This window comes from Ictalurus furcatus, chromosome 21, assembly GCF_023375685.1.
Source record: "Ictalurus furcatus strain D&B chromosome 21, Billie_1.0, whole genome shotgun sequence".
In the NCBI taxonomy this organism is placed as follows: domain Eukaryota; kingdom Metazoa; phylum Chordata; class Actinopteri; order Siluriformes; family Ictaluridae; genus Ictalurus; species Ictalurus furcatus.
In genome coordinates, this window is record NC_071275.1 from 8921778 (window position 1) to 8942582 (window position 20805).

General features: G+C 37.0%; 1 protein-coding gene across 3 annotated transcripts; it reads right to left on the minus strand.

Annotated features, from left to right (window-relative positions):
• Positions 1–3553: 3553 nt before the first annotated feature.
• On the minus strand, positions 3554–14778 carry agtrap (angiotensin II receptor-associated protein). 3 transcript variants are annotated; one of them, XM_053653301.1, is made up of 5 exons: positions 14449–14750; positions 13847–13889; positions 11828–11936; positions 10898–11093; positions 3554–6149 (listed from the first exon to the last, which is right to left on the minus strand). In XM_053653301.1, the coding sequence occupies exons 3-5, from the start codon at positions 11927–11929 to the stop codon at positions 6025–6027; spliced, it is 423 nt and encodes a 140-aa protein (XP_053509276.1). In that variant the 5' UTR covers positions 11930–11936; positions 13847–13889; positions 14449–14750; the 3' UTR covers positions 3554–6024. The 3 variants fall into 3 exon arrangements, with proteins under 3 accessions (XP_053509276.1, XP_053509274.1, XP_053509275.1); XM_053653299.1 differs by having other exon boundaries at positions 13855–13889; positions 14449–14708; XM_053653300.1 differs by lacking the exon at positions 3554–6149 and adding an exon at positions 6252–9182 and having other exon boundaries at positions 13855–13889; positions 14449–14778.
• Positions 14779–20805: the final 6027 nt, after the last annotated feature.

A 20805-nucleotide genomic window follows, 5' to 3' on the forward strand; every position in this document is an offset into this window, starting at 1 on the left:
ATGATACAAGTCTTACTATATAATATAAATAATAGCGTATGCTCTTACAGAAGCTGCTGCTATAGAAAATTCATCAACACCTTCTGACCAATCAGAATCGAGAATTCAAGCTTACTTCTGATTTTAAAAAATGTATATGAAATAGACAGTGTACGAATCGAAACACACTGCAAACAATAACGTGGAGTAAAAATATACTGAATATGGTCCAATGTACCTATTATTTCCTATTATAGCATTACACTAAACCAAATATTACATTATTGGACCTATTTCCAGACATTTGTTTTTCTATTGGCAGATAATTTTGCTAATACTAACCATATGTCTAGAAAGAAGCAAAATTGTCTGTCCATAGAATACACAAATGTGAAGCTTGAAATAAAAAATGTCTAGAAATAGGTTTAAATGATCTTATATTTGGTGTATTGTAATCTTTTAATAGGAACTATTAGATAAATTTCACTTATTTTTAAGACGTTTTCACATGCAAAGATGTCATTTGTTTATTTGTATACACGTTTAGTTTTCTTGCAAATACTGTAATGTGTCATTGTTGAGTTCTTCTACACTTTTAGAACATTGTGAACTCTGTGCTTGTTCTTCTTTGGAAGTTTCTAAGTAGAACCGTACAACAGAATGGTTCCCAGTCGAAAAGGCAGAGCAGGAACCCTTTCAGGAACCCCTAAGAGTTTACACAGCAAATCTGCATCTACCTTTCATTAACCCCCTCATCATATCTCATGTACATCTCCAGGTCATTTTCCTCCACTGTTCGATCGGGTATAAATTACAAAGGAATAACATCTCTGCTGGCTTCTAATCAAACCTCAGAGCTGCATTACACCCTTTCTAATCGTTTCCTTTCACGTCCTAATATGAGCTCAATCGCTTCCAAACCTCTAATGAGCCATTGACGGGGAAGCAAATCATTCTGTAGCCATAGATGAATGATTTCTTTCTTTTTTTTTTTTTAATATATATTAGTCTGCAGAACCTGTCAAAATGAAATCAAGTTCATGTCATTATTTCTCCGAAGGGAGGCTTTTTAATTATTATGACACTGAAATATGCTTTAGGACTCCAGAGATAATAAAGACATTTTTTTTTACCCGTAGGTTTGTGCTGTTGCGTAGATTTCAGTTTTCTGTTACTTGTTCTGGTGAAATCTGCTGCTGCTGGATGAACAATGAATAATTGAAAGAAGAGAAATTCCATTTCAGTTTCATTATAATTATGCAGATCATACTGCAGTTGTCATCAGTTTTAATGCTTATGTTAATTACTTTAGGCCATGGTACATATTCACATCCAAATTCTATATTCATAACTGGTTTATTAATGCAATATGAGCAGAGAAGGCTGTGAAACATTGTCTTTATTGGTGAACCTTTTGATCTTTTTAAAAAAAAATTCACAAAAATACTCACAAAAAATTCCTCTCATGGATATCAAGCAATTGCAAACAATTTAACACCGGGATCTGAGACCATTCCTCCATACAGAATCTCTCCAGATCCTTCAAATTTCGAGGTCCACGCTGGTGGACTCTCCTCTTCAGTTCACCCCACAGGTTTTCTATGGGTTTCATGTCAGGGGACTGGGATGGCCATGGCAGATCCTTGATTTTGTGGACAGTAAACCATTTTTGTGTTGATTTTGATGATGTTTTGGATCATTGTCCTGCTGGAAGATCCAACCACGGCCCATTTTAAGCTTTCTGGCAGAGGCAGTCAGGTTTTCATTTAATATCTGTTGATATTTGTAAGAGTCCATGATGCCATGTATCCTAACAAAATGTCCAGGTCATCTGGCAGAAAAACAGTCCCAAAACATTAAAGAGCCACCACCATATTTAACCGTGGTCATGAGATACTTTTCCATATGACTACCTCTCTGTGTGGGCCAAAACCACCTCTGGTGTTTATCTCTGGTTTAATCCCCAAAACACTAAATCCCCCTTCGATAAATAAACATGGTAATGTGTGTGTGGATGGTGTCCCGTGATGGACTGGGGTCTCAACCAGAGTGTGTATCCCCACCTGACACCCACTGTTTCCTAGTCTTTTCTATATATTTAAAATTTTCTATAGCATTCTTATTATATAAATTCTATTTTTGCATGAAATCAGGTTGGTTTTCCTCCTGCATACTGTACACCTTTCACCAGTCATTAACTCCTCAGCAACAAGAACCCATTAACAAGCAGCTACACCTTAATTAAAGCTCTCCCAAGTGCTCGTATGTGGAGGTAATGAGAGTGTGAGAAACACTAGAAACACGTTCTTGGGTACATGAGCTATTGCTTCTTTAATCAGACGTTATATATGCAACACAAACCATGAAAACATTAAGATCCAATTAAAATGCTCAACAGCGAGTATTAATAAGTTGAAATAAATGCTGATGTCCAAGAAAGTCACGCTGTTCTTGCGATTGCTGCATCATTTGCAATCCTGACAAATATCTATATAAAAAAATGTCGTTATAATTAGTATTCAACATCAGCCCGACTCTCTGACCAGCAAATCAAGCGCTAATGAGGACACGGTATAAATTATCTCTATTGGCATGGGGAGAAAATAATAACAGCTCAGGCTCAGAAGCATGAGCTCGATAATCAACCGTCTAACCATCACCTTCCTGTGTTTCTCATTAGCAGCAATCTAATCGAGCCCACATCTACCGTCATTGCAGACACGGAGCGCCGAAACATTATCTGCCCGGAAATATAGCATAAATAACAAATTGCTGTCTCCGTAGCAGGCAGCGTAGTTCCTATGGAAACCACTAATGACCTTAATATGAGATGAGAACAAAAACATGTGTATAATTCTAAAACAGGCCGCACAGAAAGGATAGCAATGCTGTGCTTTTAGATAAGAGAGAAATCAAAAGGTGGTTATGGAGGTATACACACACACACAAAACATTTCAAAGTAACACTGACGCATATCCAGATCTCGTCTTACACAATTAACAGCCAACTTCAGAAATATTGGCACCATCTATGATATGAGCAAGAATGCATACGCGTAACGAGTGAGAGTTTAAGGTGAAACATCCTACATACCATAGTATGCTCTACAGGTTAATCTGCACGCAGCAACCATATTAATACTGGGTAAGAAGCTTTTGTGCATTCCCAAAAATACTAAAGGTATACATATATTATATATATATATATATATATATATATATATATATATATATATATATATATATATATATATATATGTGATTCAAACTGCAGCTGCAATGAGGCTTGGTGGTTCTGCATTTTGTGGGTTAGGTCTCAAGAAGAACTTGTGCAACCCTACCAGTTGTTAAGGATATTCATACTAATGGGATTATCTAACTACAGGATAGATTTTTGTTGTTGTTAAAGGAAAGATCGCTTCTCTGATTGCCTGAATGGAAATTTCGATTCAAAACCAATGTGTGTAATATAATTATTATATGTAATTATTACCCATTCTCTTGAATAATTGCGTGCCATTAATTATGTTATCACCTAGAACTTGGCTGATGAATGATACTCATAGGTAAAATATCAGATTGCAAACAGATTTTTAATCCAAAAACTGACATTTTTTTGCATCACACCAGCCTACACTCAGGTGGTGAATAATCCACAGTGATCACATGACCTCTGAAAACACTGCACTGAAAGAGAAAAATAAGCGACTCATCACAGATGTTTGACTGCACGTCAGGCAATGTATAATGTAATATTATTGTTCCGTGCAACTTTACTGTCCTCATAACCTGAAGGTGACCTTGAGGAAACTATCAGAACATCAGTTACAGATTACAACCTTACAGTAGATTAATGACAGAATAATTTACTCCACATCAATGTGAGATTACAAAATGAAGACCTGACTTATGAAATTGAAGTCAACTAATAAACAGAAGTAGATTGCCACAAGAGGAAACTGTTACTGAAGGGTTACTACAGTCCCCTCTGGAACTATTGCAACAGCAAGGCCAATTCATTTGTTTGTGCTGTACACCGAAGACATTTGGGTTTCAGATCAAAAGCTGGAGATGAGACAAGGGTTTAGGATTTCAGCTTTTATTTCCTGGAGTTTACATCTAGATGTGTTAAACGACAAAAAACACAGAACCTTTTGTATCAGACCACTCGATTTTTAGGTGAGCAAAAGTACAGGAACAAAAGTTTTGAAGTAAATGAATGTAAATAACACTTAATATTTGGTTGCATAGCCCTTTCTTGCAATAACTGCATGAAGCCTGCGACTCACTGACATCACTAAATTGTGGGTTTCTACTTTTGTGATGCTTTTCCAAGCTTTTATTGCAGCCTCTTTCAGGAGGGTGGAGGGGTGGTATTTTAAAAAATTGCTGTATTGGCTATGCCCAAGGTTTGTGCAATGCCTCTTATCGATTTTCCCTCTTGTCTCAGCTTCAAAATGACGATTTAATCAATCAATCTAACAGGACACACCTGGGTAACAAGAAACACCAGTTAGTCACATGTTCCAATATTTTTTGCTCGCCTACAAATTGGGTGGTCTGATACAAAATGTGCCATGTTATGTCATTTAACACATCTACATATAGATACTAGGAAATAAAAGCTGAAATTCTACACTCTTTTGATCTCAAACCCAAATATCTTCAGTCTACAGCAAAAATAATGAATTGGCCTTGCCGTTCCAATAGTTTCAGAGGGGACTGTATGAAGCCTTTGACCAAAAAAACAGGAATTCAAGTAACAGTAGTGTACAGAACATGAGGAAAGTGACGGCATTATTATTAACCAGCATCTTTGTTCAACAACAAAACTTCGAACAACCTCAATAATCTGAAGGAATTAAAAAAAAAAAAAGGCAAAAGATCAAAAAGTACAGAAATTGTGAAAGGTCAAGTACAAATCCTCTTTTTTTATTTTTATTTTTATAATCCATCTTTCCGGCTATACAATGGGCTACTTGCACAAACTTTATACTGCATTATAACCAAGACGCCACTTTTGCTTCGGGCTCGTCTGCTATAATGGCAACTGTGTTATTTTACACCTGCTCCCGAAAATGAATGTCAATGATGTTCATCGTATGTGTAAGAATATTTGCGGAGCTTCTTTTAGTAAGCTGTAGAAAGGCATCAGAATGCACTTAAACTACCATGGAGGTAATAAAGTACCAGTACCTATGAGTAGAACCCAACACCCAAGCTAACGTTAGCCCAACACTATGATTTTACTGTAAGACTGAAAAAACAAAGCAAACAAAACAATAAACATTAGATGTTGCTGTCTCGCTGTACTGCCGAACCTACACAGTACTACCGGAGATGGAAATATGTCATGTCCCTCAGTGCAAGTAGCCCATTACAATCCACCCATACAATTACATTTAATTAAAAAAAAAAAAAAAGTCATATCACCTCATGACATTAGGTTGTGTGGCTATCATACAATGATTTCTGCATGCCATATTCATACACAAACCTTACTGTTCAAACATACTCAAAGATATATTTGCACTGAGGCTACAGATTTTCCGCTTTTAGTTTAATAAAGCAGAATGACTAGTATACTTATAAGTATGTACATTCATATAATTTTCATATACATTTTTGCTTTTATGAAGCACATAATATCTACATATTATCAAAAACCTATGATGGAAAACACAACTAAACCAGCACACTCCCAGAAAAAAAAAAAGCACTAAACTGTACTATTGCTTGTCACGGGGGTGGGAGGTTCAAGTGTGTGTATATTATATTAAATTATTTATTTATTTATTTATTTCACCTTGGAAAACTCATTTAAGTTCCAAATAAGGTCCTTGAGGCCTAATGATGAATCCTAAATTAATTTAAAAGCAACTACATTCAGTTTCCCAGGCGAAACATATAAACTAAAGGTACCGATTACTGACCCCTGAGGGTCACCCAGCAGTAACAAACAATGTAACTTTAAGTATCTTTTTTTTCCTTCTTTTCAGCAGTGCAGTAACCATTTAAAAAACATATAATACATTAAGGAATAAATCAGTAAGCTCGCACGCCATGTTTCTGGTCCTCTGCTTGGATATACGGCTTGGCCGAGTTGTCAGGTTGGTCGTGATGGTCGATGGACTGATAGGTGTCTCGGTTCTGGGTCACTGTCGGAAAACCTGACGAGAAAACGGAAGACATCTCACCTTAATCTGCAAGCAGGAACCATCTAGAAAACTACAGTCCCCTCCGAAACTCTTATTATTACTACTAAAACTGGGTGTTCTGATACAAAAGGCTCTATGTTTCATGTTGTTTAACACAACAAAAATGAACATTTTTGCCAGTGTTTTGTCTTTGTATGGGACTTGCTAGGGATTTGCTTTTAAAAACATATCATTCACAATTACAGGTTACAGTTTTACGATTTGACTCTTAAAATCTCAAAAATTCAAATATCATAAATAGGGACTTTATGTAAATTAAGTCACACATGAAAATGTCCAGGATTCGCAGGGAAAAGAAGATGCTTTAAAAGTTGTCAAACTCTGAAATTATGACATAATTATAAATCTCAGTCATATGCCACGCCACGCTTGCATCACTGAAGTGAAGTGAGGAGTCATGGAGTAGAATTAAATCAAATCAAAGCAGAAGATATGAACCATAATGAGGTTACTGCAACTAAAGGTCTACTGAAATTGGCTACATTCATATTAAATAGTGCATTCAAGCTAACGTCAGCCTAGCCTAACTAGCTAGAACATAAATATTTAAAAAACTTTTTAAATAGTTACACTTGGCATCAAGAGGTTAACATCAGTGTAGAAAACTGGCTATTTGAATAGAAAATAAAAACTTTTTCATTGTTCTGAAAGGGTCTACTTTTCCCTGGGAATCCTGGATCTCTGCCTTTGGCCTAATTTACATTAAATTTGTATTTTTGTATAAAACCATTCAAAACCCCCAAAAATATGCAATTCAAAAGCCTGTAATTTCGAAGTATACATTTTTAAAGTTGAAAGGAGCAAGTTCAAAACAAAAACAAAATAACAAATTTGTAAATGTATTAAATACACTACAGGAAAAAAAAGGATTTTATCGAATGTGATGTGTATTTATTTCATATATACAAAATTCATATTCTGTAAATTCAGTCAGATTGATGAAAAGAATGATCCCTCAGTTTCTTTAGTATGATTTATTAAAATACAGCTTAACATCCAAAAATAACTTAAAACCAGAAATGAACATCAAAATAAATAAATGCAATTCAAATTCAATTCAGTCACTGGTCAAAGTGAAGACAAAGTAGAAATAAGTAGTGGACCATCAATGTATATGATCAGTTTCACCAATGAAAACTCTGAAGTTGTTTGTTCCCCCACCGACCCTTCACTCTGCCTATAAAATCATGTGCAACTTTTCAAGTAAATATGGAATTCCAGCGTGTTTGGATATTTGAGACAACTTAAAACTGTAGTGTTACATTTTTTAAATATTCTGCATTCGGCTCAAAATTTCCCATGCCTCCTCAACAACCCTGTGTTCAGCACGTGACATCAAACCAACATGGTTGCTCATGGCATCAACAGTAAACAAAAGTAGTACTTTTCATATTGAAATCCGTTACACAGTGTGTATAAACTAGAATTTCCTTTACATCAATCAACATAGACATACTCTTTTCAGTCTAAAACACGGACTATACAGTCCACTGATTTTATGAGGCAAACTTACATCACTCATCACAGTTATCTCAATAGATTTTGGAGAAGAAATTCGTAAGTCCGAGTTCTAATTTCCTACTTACGAGTCAAGGCATACACGGCGATGACTTTTCTTCCTCATTTGACCTGCTTTCTTCTTACTCTAGTCTAATGGTATTTATACAACGACTGTCTGATATTTCGCGTCAGTGTTCAATGGGCAGTTGTGAAAAAATGAGTAAAATGATTGTGAGATGGCTTTCATGATTACATTTGTAAGCCTCTTTGTAAACATCCATAAACAGCTTCAAAGAAAGTGAGCATTTCAAATCTATATTGGCTTTTTATTATTATTATTATTTCTGTTAATTAGCTAACCCTAGCTAGATGTACAGTAATTTGAATGTTTAGCTGCTACTTGTTCTGTCAGGCGACGCTTATTTTATTTTTTTATTCATGGTCGTGGAACTCCATTACAGAGAACGGAGACACGGTTTGTGCTTTCGTACTTTTAGCTACTTCTCATGCTTGATTTTTGATTGGGCAGTGGCTGCTAATTTGCATAAAGCTCAACTTTTTTCACCTGTCGCTCACATTCCCACAATCCCTTGCGCATCTTTTTTACCCAGACTCCTGATTGAAAAGGAATGGGTGTAAAATATGGAATGGGGAAGTTGCACTGATTGTGCTACAGAACGATCCATTAACGTCAGGAAGAAAAAAAAAACGCTGCGCTGTGATTATTACACATATACAAGCCTGATTGTCTTACTTAAGACCAGTAACACATCTCTGCCTAAGCAGCGCACATTCTATTGGTTCAAGACAAAGTGCGCAAACATCAAAACAACTTTGGTATTCAATTGTTATAAACTTTCCGAAACGTTCCCTTTTGAAAGCTCTTACATAAATCTAGTCAAAATCTGTTACTTCCACATGTTGCAAAATATATATTCTTACATTAGGCCTATGTGTTTTTATTTTTAAAAAATGTGAGAATTCATTTTATTTACGCAGGGGGTGGGGTGGATGTACCTCAAATTCTATAACTGTATAGCTTTGATTATTGTACCAACGAGTCTCGAACAGAGGTCAATCAAGCATGCTCATTAGAATATTAGGACCATACCCACTTGGACAGCGGGTTCAAGCTACTATCTGAGCAGTAATTTATCACTTTTTATTTGTTTTTTTTTTTGGTTTTTTAGACAATTGACTAAATGCACAGATTAGACTGAATGCGGTGATGGATTGGTGAGAATCCCTGATTTTATCAGAACAAACATACACCCACACACACACCCACACACACACAGATACAATGGCAAACACAATAAAACAATGTATGGCTCGCAGAAACAAAGCGTCTGACCGGCTTCACCAACACAAACACAGAAATGAAAAATAAAGAGAGGAAGTGAGGAAGCTTTCAGTAACGTCGGCCAAGGAAAGTGGTATCGGTGCTGTCTGTGGTGCAACGGCTGTCCACTGACGTCTCCAGGTCTGACAGGAAAATATAGATACCAAGATGGAAGACAGGCAGATGTATAGATAGACAGACAGACAGACAAATAGAGAGAGCAGACAAGCATGACAACAAGACAGTGAGGACTGCTAACGGACAGGTAAAAGCAGAGAGCATTAAAACAGGACATTTTTAGAAATATGTGAATCTGCATATGTATATTCAGCGATGGAAATAAAGATATCGACAGCAATCTATGGCTGTGCTTTTGTAACTCTAATAAGCTTTTAACGCTAATAATAGTCTTTTTGACAAAAATATACACAGTGCAAAAGCAGACCTGCCAAACCTGAAGGGAAATATAGTATGGTATAGTCCTGGGAAACGGGGAGGAAAAACTTAGTAAGCTGTAAAAATAAATAAATAAATGAATAGAATAGTAATCATTTTTCAATATAACTAACCTTTTTTTGTCTGTAATTTCAGAGCATTCCTAATAAATAAAGTTGATATTATTAGATATTAACTATATACTCGTCTAATTTGAGCTAAGTCGAACGCGCATTTGTAGATTTTGTTTTCGCATTAATGATCACGAAACATTTTCCACTGACTTTTTAAAAAAAAGTGAGGTCACGTCTTTCGAGCGGGAAAATCGAGACGAGATTACTAATGCAAGGTGCGAGGAAGGGGGTGGGGATTCCAGGGAGCGTTTAAAACACCTACACGACTGTCAATCGATTCGAATTTATATGTTGACTGGCTTATTGGCCAAATTTTTTTTAAATAGAAGATTGTTCTTTTGGTATATTTTTTAGGGATACTCATACGAGAGTTCTTTACTTCGATGTTAAAATGTGGCGCTGCTATGCAAAATGCCTAAAGGTTGGAAGGTCTGAAAAGTATGTTTCCACTTACATTCTTATTTCTAGTCACATGACGCTGTATGAAATAGTTTTGTATTTGTTTTCTACAGTAGCTTGTGTCCCAGCCCTGGTCCTGTACAGCTCGCTGCATTTCTCTGCTCTAACTCATGTGACTTACCCGTTAGTGTAGCGTTAAGCTGTGAGCTGAATCAGGTGGGTTTATTTTTTTGTAATAACAGAAAAAAGTGCCAGCAGTACTGCAGGACCAGGATTAGGAAACACTGATCTGATGCAGGAGGTACTTACCAACTTCAACACGTGTGTTTGGTGTTATTTGATGCATGGCAGCTGTGTAATATGTGAGTGAAACAAGGTGTGTTACATTAAAAGAGATTGCACCATGCAATCAATTGCTACCGTTTGCAGCTTAATATTTCTCAAGACGTTACATAATTCCGTGATAAAAATATTCTGCTTTGGATCTACTCCATGGAGGAACTATATGGACCCATTTAAAACCTTTATCTCTGGGGAATTTTTTGCTTTGGGCATTGGTCTTGTGACTGTCTCGCTAATTCACTTACTCCTCCTTTGAGTCTAACATGTACTACACAGTGTTACAAAGTCTTAATACAAATTGAGTAAGGCCAGAGAAATACAGCTGGAAGCAACACTGACGAGACGCCACAGGACAAGCACATGCATCCCAACACACCACAGATTAAGAAATGCTTCATTCAACAACAGCGGGGTTTACATCCACATGTTTTTATTCTGCATTAACGCATACCAAAATCCTCTAGAAATCTAAAGAGAAAATGCCTAAACATAAGCAAAGCTTGTTTTCGTGCTTGGCTGAGGTGGAAAAGATTTTTCTTTTCACTTACCGAAGTTGATGTTGTATTCTCCGCCCCTCTCACGGTACATCTGATAGACGAAGAAACAGGAGAAAGGTTTCAGGATGAGGCTGAAGATGGCCATTCCCGTGCTGAAGCGGAACAAGTCTCCTGCTGGGTACACCGAATAAAATACTGAAAAGTGGACGATGTCGATCACTATCGTCAGCAGCAGCCCAATCAGGAACTGAAGAGCACAGAAGAGGAAAAAAATTAACTACACTCTCTCAATAACGTTTAAATATTCTAACAATATCTATCAGAAGACAGAAAGAAAGAAAGAAAGAAAGTATAAATAAAAGTAAAAGTGAAAGAAAGAAAGGAAGGAAGGGAGGAAGAAAGAAAGAAAGAGAAAGAAAGAATGGATAAAATAATAAAAGTGAAAAAAGAAAGAAAGCAAGGAAGGAAGCATAAATAAAAGTAAAGGTGAAAAAGAAAGAAAGAAAGAAGGAAGGAAGGAAGAGAAAGAAAGAATGGATAAATAGGAAAATTGAAAAAAGAAAGAAAGAAATAGAGTATAAATAAAAGTAAAGGTGAAAGAAAGGAAGGAAGAAAGAAAGAATGGTTAAATAGTAAAAGTGAAAAAAGAAAGAAAGTAAGAAAGAAAAAAGGAAGAAAGAAAGGATAGACATAAAAGTGAAAGAAAAGAAAGAAAGGTAGTAAAATAAAAGTAAAGGTGAAAGAAAGGAAGGAAGAAAAGAGAGAAAGGAATGAAGGAAGAAAGAGAAAGAAAGAATTAAAGAAAAAGTATAAATAAAAGTAAAGGTGAAAGGAAGGAATAAAGAACAAAAGAAAGAAAGGATATATAGAAGTAAAAGCAAAAGTATTTCATGTTTTTTATTTGAAGGTCTTATTCTATATGAATTATATTTGAGAGAGACAGATTTGGATTTTGTGATTTAAGGTTCTTCAGTGACGTACCATCAGTACAGCGTCTACGGAGTCTCTCTGAGCCATGGCCCACACACCCACAGCCAGCACGCTGAAGTTTGCGCAGATGTAAGAAGATGGTAGCCAGGCCATGCAGCCCCTGCAATTGCACAAACTCTCATTACACAACGCACTGCAGCACAATCCGGGGCTTTACAGAAACAAGTCACTGGGAAAAATCTCACATTGGCACAGATGATCTACTTGCTTCATATGCAGTTGATTAACCAAGACAGGTCTGGAGTCCTCATGTTGCTTCAGGTTTATACTACGAGTGTAAAAAATATCTGGCCTTATGACCACCAATTAGCACGATCACTATCTGATGTATGGCTCATACAATAGTCATATGATATAAGCATAAATGACTAGAATAAGTCTGTATATTAAATATATGCCTGCCGTATATTTAAAGTTTAACTATATAAACCAGTTTAAATACAACTGAATTCAAATTTTTTCAGCAACCATTGAGTAAAAAAAATGCAATTTTTTAGCTACAAAAAGAATTTAAAAATAAAATGACAATCACAGCGTTAAACGGTGTACTAAACTGCTGGTCCTGTATTTTGTTTTAGCAACAGCTCCAGTACAAACCCAACGGAAGCTAAATTTGAACATCAATCCCGTCTTAGTTGATAAACTACATATTAGGAAAAGTGTGCATATCAAGTCTGTACAAATTAGTTTCGTTAAAAAGTGTTTGCAGTAGAAGTGTTTTTCTCCTTTAACTGTTTATCCAATTGAGGCTTTTGCTGGATCAAAGGCTTGTAACAAAGCCGGGGTGCCAATACTTAAGTCTTGGTGGAAACTGAAAAGATGTCTGCTTTTTTTGTTTGTTTGTTTATTTGTTTCTCTGGGGCTAAATCTTACATGGTGTTCAACAGGACGGTGCACTAAATATGTCCTACACTGCCATCAGCTGATGTGTTGAGCAATCACGATCAAGGTTAAAAAAATGTAAAAATTAGAAGAAAAAAAAAATGTTCTGGAAATTTAGACTGATAAAAAATTTTTTTAAAATAAACCGGACTGCTGCAAGCGACACAAAAACATTTTAAACTAGTTTATATATATATATATATATATATATATATATATATATATATATATATATATATATATATATATATATATATATTTTATATAGTTAGTTCCGGTCCACTAATCTGATTGGTCGAGCGATGCCTATAGTTCCAGTAACCGCACTGGGATGTTTCACTGTATTTATCACTCCGCTGGTGTGTGTTCGCCTCGTAAAATTACCCACATCGATCCTTAAGAAATATAACTTTTGACTTTTTTTGATGAAGATAAAAAGGAAGAAAGGAAGCCAGTTTCACTGGAAGCACCTTTAACCAGTCCATACAGGGTTTCACCTTTTTTTTTTTTTTAAGTACACCTGGGTGACTAGGAACAGGAAATTGTTCAACCATGACTTCCTGTTTCACAGGGGTATAAACATGAGGTAACACACAGGCCAAATTCCCTTAGTCATTCATAACAATGGGTAAGACCAAGGAATATAGCTGTGATGTGCGGCAAAAGGTTATTGAGCAATAAAGACAATTTTTCACAGCCTTCTTTGCTCATATTTACCAAGGGTGCCAGTATTACTGGAGGGCACTGTAGCTGCCCTGTGAAACTAAACCAAAGCAAATAGGGTACAAACCAAAAGTTTCAGTTCTAATAGATGGGAAAGTGTCAATAGTTAGGCTACAGCTGACTGCGTAATAAGAACAAAATGCAGGATCACAGATACGTCTGAAAGTCCTAATTCCTGACAAAGCCCTTGTAACGAGCGTCGAAACATCTCTATGACCACACACTTTGACTTCACTTCTTAAACAATGTTTCGTGTAAATCTTGATTTTGTCCTGTGTGTAACCACCAGAAATTTCATGTCCTCCATTTGTGCTGAACAGAAAACGAGTCGAAACTGAGGCGATGAAAAAGCAGCAGAAATTCCTCAAGTATGTGAGGAGAAGAATCACCAAGGAGCCAACTTACACACTCACCAGACTGTCAGCAACCAATGGACCACCAGGATGGCCTGAAAAACAAACACACACACCCACGCACGCGCGCGCGCACACATACACACACATTTATTTTTCTATTATTGTGAGGAATTGTGTTTATTTTATTGTGAGGTAATTAATGATATACCTACACCTACACTTAACCCTAAACTTGTCATTAACTGTAAGGAACCTTTTGGCAGTTTCTGTAAAATAATAATAATAATAATAATAATAATAATAATAATAATAATAATAATGTGTTGGGACATTTGGTCTTCACAAGATATAAAAAAAAAGCAAGCAAGCAAGCAAACACACACACACGTACACACTTTAGCACGTGAAAAGGAAAGCTCTAAATAACTACAAAAGCAGCTTTAACACAGGCAGGTTATAAAAATGACACTTCCTGGTTAGATGTCATTATCAAAAATAAACTAAATGACACTTTATTAATAAACAATGACCTCCTCTTCACTACCAAAGCTGTTTAAACCGACAGTTTAACAACTTATGTTCATGCGCGCGACAAAAACCTAACAGCGCGTGATTAAAAATGCTAAAAGATGATAAAAGTTATAGAAATACCTTCAGGTTTATGGGCGGAATTTCCATTTTAAATTCTAGCTTTGCAGTATCCACTTCAAGCTTGTGGTGTTTTTTTTTTGTTTGTTTAAAAAAAAAAAGAAGAAGAAGAAGAAGAAAAAGAGTGAACTTTAAAGCTTTAAAGTTTGTTATGGTGCAGGAAAAAAAGAGCTGCGCGTGGCCCCGCCCCGTGACCGGCGGAAAACAACAGACATGTGACAGGGGCATGATTCTGATCACGTGACTCAAAACACGTCACCCGCCTGAAGTACTTTACTGGCGTGATTGTTTGCCAAAGCATCAATATAGATAAGAACGGAGAAGTAAAATAATAATAATAACTATCCCCTTTTTATTTACTTAAGGGATGAGGTACCACACTCACAACAGACAATCTGGACATGCCAGTCAACCTACAAGGCATGTCTTTGGACTGGGGGAGGAAACTGGAGTACCTGAAGGAAACCCCCAAAGCATATATGCAAGCTCTGTGCACACAGGACAGAGGCAGGATTCGAACCCCCAAGCCTGGAGGTGTGAGGCAAACGTACTAATCACTAAGCCACCATACCCCCCTGTTTGCTTAACAGCTACAAAATCCTAGCTATTATTTTCCAGAAGATTTAAATCTGTACTTAGTTCCATAATAGAAGAGAGACAATCAGATTTCATGGGAAAAAATATTCATATACATATTCCTAATAATATAAAATTAGTTATTTGATTTATTATATTAGTCAGAATTGATACAGATTTTTATAATGTCTTCAATTCATTAGAGCATCAATTTATTATTACGTCTTTACATAGATTTGGTTTTTGGGATATTTTCTGCAAAGTAATTAAAGCCCTGTACAATAATGGTAGTTGTCCAATCAAATGAAAGAATGGCACTTTGCTGCGATTTTGCCTATCTGGAGGATTCAGACAAGCTTGTCCCATCTCTCCCTATTTAGTTTTACTCTCTGTGCAGTTGCTTTCAACGTCTTTAAGTGAAAGCAGTATTCAAGGTATCTGTGTAGCAGACAGGCAAATTAATATTAGTCAGTTAGAGGATGACACCACCTTATTGTTAAGAGATGCTTCCCAAATCCCTTTAGCAATTGTTCATGTAAAAATGTAAAAATTTATAAAGCAAGCTTATGGCCTTAATTTAAACATAATTAATGCAAGCTTCATGCTGTGGTTGCAGAGAGACTTCACCTTGAGAGGAAGAATATTACATGCTGGGGAATCTCTAAGTTTACTTATACTGCTCTCTCTCTCTCTCTCTCTCTCTCTCTCTCTCTCTCTCTCTGTATGTGGACAATTAAACATGCAAGTCAATCGATAAAATCTTCTTTCATTTTATTTGGAAAAACAATAACCCACTGTAACAGCTTCCATTCAATGAAATATAGCTACTTCTGTGTGGGACAGAGTATTTTACCCTACTCACAAATAGAGTAGAGAAAATCTTGACATTTTATGGAATAAAGAAGTCACAGGACTCTAGGCCTCTCACATGTAGGTCAAAAAACTGTCTCCCTTCCCACACCCCGTTGCCACCTCTCTTCCTGTTTAAAATGGTTGCCCACAGGAAGTAGCAAAGGCAGGTGCAATACCTATCATCCACCACCGGGGGAGCACAGAATACAGAAACATGTACTGAAACAAATCATATCATGAAAAGATGGATACATTATCCAGTAATTTCATATATGTGACTTTATGGCTCCTATACTCTTGACCCTTCTTCTTCAAACGGCCAAATGAGGTTCAAATAAATATTCCCTACTCACTGTTCCTTGCACCCTACTCCATATTCCCTATTCCCTGCTCCCTACTCCCTATTCCCTGCTCTCTACTCCATATTCCCTGCTACCCACTCCATATTCCCTGCTCAATACTCCCTATTCCCTGCTCCCTATTCCCAATTCCTTACTCCCTACTCCCTATTCCCTGCTCCCTACTCCATATTCCCTGCTCAATACTCCCTATTCCCTGCTCCCTACTCCCTATTCCTTACTCCCTACTCCCTATTCCCTGCTCCCTATTCCCTGCTCCCTACTCCCTACTCCCTATTCCCTGCTCCCTATTCCCTACTCCCTATTCCCTGCTCCTTACTCCATATTCCTTTCTCCCATTTAGAACCATTTAGGAATATAGAGCTCTTAATTATTCGAAGAACCCATGCAGGAATCTGTTGTTTTTTATATAATATATATATTTATAATGTATTTATAATTCTTTATTCTGTCTGTTGCCTTATGGTTGTTGTTGTTGTTGTTGTTGTTGTTGTGTGTGTGTGTGTGTGTGTGTATGTGTGTGGTGTCCCAGTGTTTGGGGAATTTCAGCTCATATTTGTGAAGATCATCTTTATAGTTGGATATTGGGTCTGCTGAATTGCATCGTATTTGGCATTTTATATTTCATCCCAGGATCCCCGGAACAGAAATGACTTGTCCTGTGTGAAATATCAAACGTGACAAGTTAATTTCTGCAGCGCACTGGATCAGACCTGCGTTATTAGAAATGGCCGGAGCACATGGGAGCACAAAGGCCCAGCTGGGCGTGTCAGAATGAACCAAGACAAATTCCCATTACACACTGTATATGACAATATATAACTTTATTTAATAAACGATTTAATGATAGCACAAAATTAATCAAAATCCCAGCAAAGACTTGAAATGTAATAAAGAAGGATCACACGGCATATTCAATGAGCCACCTGCCCTGTGTCCATACAGTGACAGCTCTGATTGGATGAACCACACGGGTTTGTTAGCTCTGTAGGACGTAAAGGCAAATTTGGGGGGAGTTGACTCGCACCCTGTTGTGTGGCACACGCAAGGCAGATGGTGACCTTTGACCCCTTGTCACCGTTGGCTAAGTAATCTCATCCCTAGTGGATACAGTCTGTCTGTTGTGTTTTGTTATGTTCTATTTTGTCCGAGTGATGGACGGTGAAGTCAAATAATCAGGACTCGGTTTAAAGGGGGATGACAAACAAATAATCCCTTCTGGTAAAACCGTCATGCACAGATGATTTTATCCCACCGCCCATGGATTAATGTGTAGGATTTTATATAAATCTTTGAAAACATAAAGAAACAACAACAAAAAAAAAAACAATAGATTTGATCTTATAATCTTGCCCTAATATTTAATTCTGCTACAATACATTAATTCGATTACATTAGAAGACTGCTTCCTTAACTAACTAAATGGATAATGCGTGGGTGTTTATTTATTTGTTTGTTTGTTTGTTTGTTTATTTATTTTCTGTATAGTAAGATTTTTTACACCACTTCCAGACTAAAATAAAACTTCAGCTTAATGTATTAAACCGTACTGAATTTTCTTAAATGTTTTTTTTCTTCAAAAAAAAAAAAAAAAAATGTCATGGGAAGTAATTTTACTTCATTACTACACTTAAAATTTTTTACTTTAGACAAATTAGTACCTGAAAAAATGAACACCCTCACAAATGCAATTACCGTGATGCCATTCATTCTTTTTACTAATTACATTTTCATTGAGATCTTCCAAGGACTCAAGGATTACAAATGCCAAAAATGAACGATTCAATCAAATGCTGCTGTAGTGCTGTACCTTTATTTATTCCTTTATTTAACAGTGTTCATATTTTAAGCACACTATAAAAATAAAATTGAATTAAAATGACGCCTATCATACAGTATGACAGTAAGCAGAACGGGGAAGGTCGGAGGTTGACACGTGCTTCCTCTGACACTTTTCCGAACGACTGCTCACTCTGCATCATATGGAGGAAAGAAAGCGCTGTCCGCCCTCTTCCGTATACATGAGCTCAGAGACAACCATGATTGGCTAGTGTCGCTCTGATTGACAGGTGTGAGAGTATATACCCCTCCTAGCCAGACAGCACAGCCGGTTTTGCTCCCTTAACTCCAGGGTATACACAGCTGTGGCATCGTTGAGATTCGAACTCGCGATCTCCAGATAATAGGGTGTGTGCTTAGGTTCTGTTTTGATTTCATACTGATCGCTCCAGGCCTAATGTTAACGCTAACTTTTGTCACTTTTCACACAAGTCATGTGAATTCGCAAACACACCAGACACCAGATTGAAAAAAAATAAAAACACGACTTGAATATTTACTTGAATTTTATGTTTGAAGAATTGAGTACAGTTAAGTTTAGGCATGTTGTAACTTTCACTTTGATTATTTTGACTAATTACTTCCACTATGAACTGGGTAGAATTTTCACACACTTCAACTTTCGTATTTCCAGAGTTACCGAATACAGAAACCCGAAGAGGCCATCCATTATTATTTTTTTCCTTTCTTGTTTTCTCATGATCACAACAACAATTTCTCGTGATCTCGACTGAACAGAAAGCTGTGTTCTCACGATGTAATTTTATCCTGAGAAAATCTCACACCTTTTGAACAAGACCGGTGTTGCATGCACATTGATGTCTTCGCCATCGCCATCATGAATGTAATAATTGTCCATTGTAGAGATGGACATTATGTATTCATTAAGAAAGAGGGGTGTCCTATTCTCAAGCGTCAGACGCTAACGTGGATGTTGTCAATCGCTGACAGACACGGAGCTACTTCAGCTTGTGTGAGTCCCTACTTTTAAAAGTAAAAACAGGGATTTGTTCATCCATGATGGTGCGGGATCACGCTAAGCTTTTGTTGCCTCAGAACATTAAAAACAACATGATTTTATATCGAGTACACAGAAAAATGAAGTTTCGATCATGAGAAAACAACTTTTATCTTGAGATAATGAGAAATCAACAGTTTGTTATGTCGAGATCATGAGAAAATGAATTTGAGATCACGAGAAAACCAGAAACAGAGAAATAATAATGCACGGCCTCTTAGGGCTTCTGTAAGTGAGTGCCACTTGGATGGAAATCTTGCTACCTAAATGAGCTACAGGGTGGCTGTGGCTCAGGAGACAGAGTGGGTTGTCCACTAATCATAGGGTTGGCGGTTTGATTCCCGGCCCACATGACTCCACGTTCCGAAGTGTCCTTGGGCAAGACACTGAACCCCAAGTTGCTTCCGATGGCAAGTTAGCGCCTTGCGTGGCAGCTCTGCTACCATTGGTGTGTGTGTGTGAATGGGTGAATGAGACTCAGTGTAAAGTGCTTTGGATAAAAACGCTATATAAGTGCAGACCATTTACCATAACTACAAAACTCTAAGGCAGTTTTCCTGATTTAAATGCACCTTTACACCCAAACCACCGACAAGCATCACATATTATTTAACAAATGAATCCTAGAAATAAGGACTGGCGATGAATTCCGATTCTTAAAAGCCGTGAGATTTCTTGTATGAGGCAGTTGTGGTTCTTGAGTAAACCTATTAGACATGGCTTAGGTAAATGACATCCACAATGTCATTGTTCCAGAAAGTCCTTCTCTTTCTTTCTCTTTTGTTTAAATCTCATGATTCATGGTGTGTTTTACAGTCGAAGCAGGTCCCAGGTGAACCCGGTGTGTGTGTGTGTGTGTGTGTGTGTGTGTGTGTGTGTGTGTGATCTATCACTGTTCTGGAGAGTCCTCAGCACCAGGCACAATGCAGCATGGACCAGAGAGATTAAAAATACATCATAAGAACACTTCAGCAGCTTCTCTGTGTCATTAGATACGCCTACAAATCTAGAAGAATGTGTGTATCATGTGCACCGATGTCTTTTTTGTGAAAATATTGACAAGGGCACAGGCTAATATTGTTCTTGTAAACACTTAGAGGTATCGATCGTGCTGGGTTTGTGCTCGGTTCAGCGAGAGAGAGAGAGAGAGAGAGAGAGAGAGAGAGAGAGAGAATGAGAAAGATGAGCTCTGAGTGAGATTTATGTGCCTAGGATGGATGCTGGAACAGTGTGTCTGGTAGAGAGATAGAGAGAGAGAGAGAGAGAAAGAGAGAGACACAAAGAGAATAAAGATGACCTAATTCTTACATACAAGGTTGTAATGAAAGCGTGTCATGTGGGAAAGTGAGGACTACAACGACCGAAGTCTAATTTGGTGGAATTTGAAATTCAAGTTTCTTTACGCATGAAAAACAGACGTGTTTTATTCATTTAACAGAATGAAGAATGACTTGAAATGTAACAAAATACGTACGAAGACATGTGATTGGTCACAGATCCCATAAAATGGCAAGCAGTAATTTTGAAGACATGTTGAGAAAAAGGACATTTTTGCACCCATCCAATTTTGCAGTGACTCATCCATGAGCTTAAACTCTAAAATGACTCTAAAATGGTTTGAGTGACTGAGATGCATTTGATGACGTTCTCAGTGTTGTCCATTTGTGCGCTGATCACACATGTTAATGCAGGTGTAAATGGGACCTAAGACCCTAT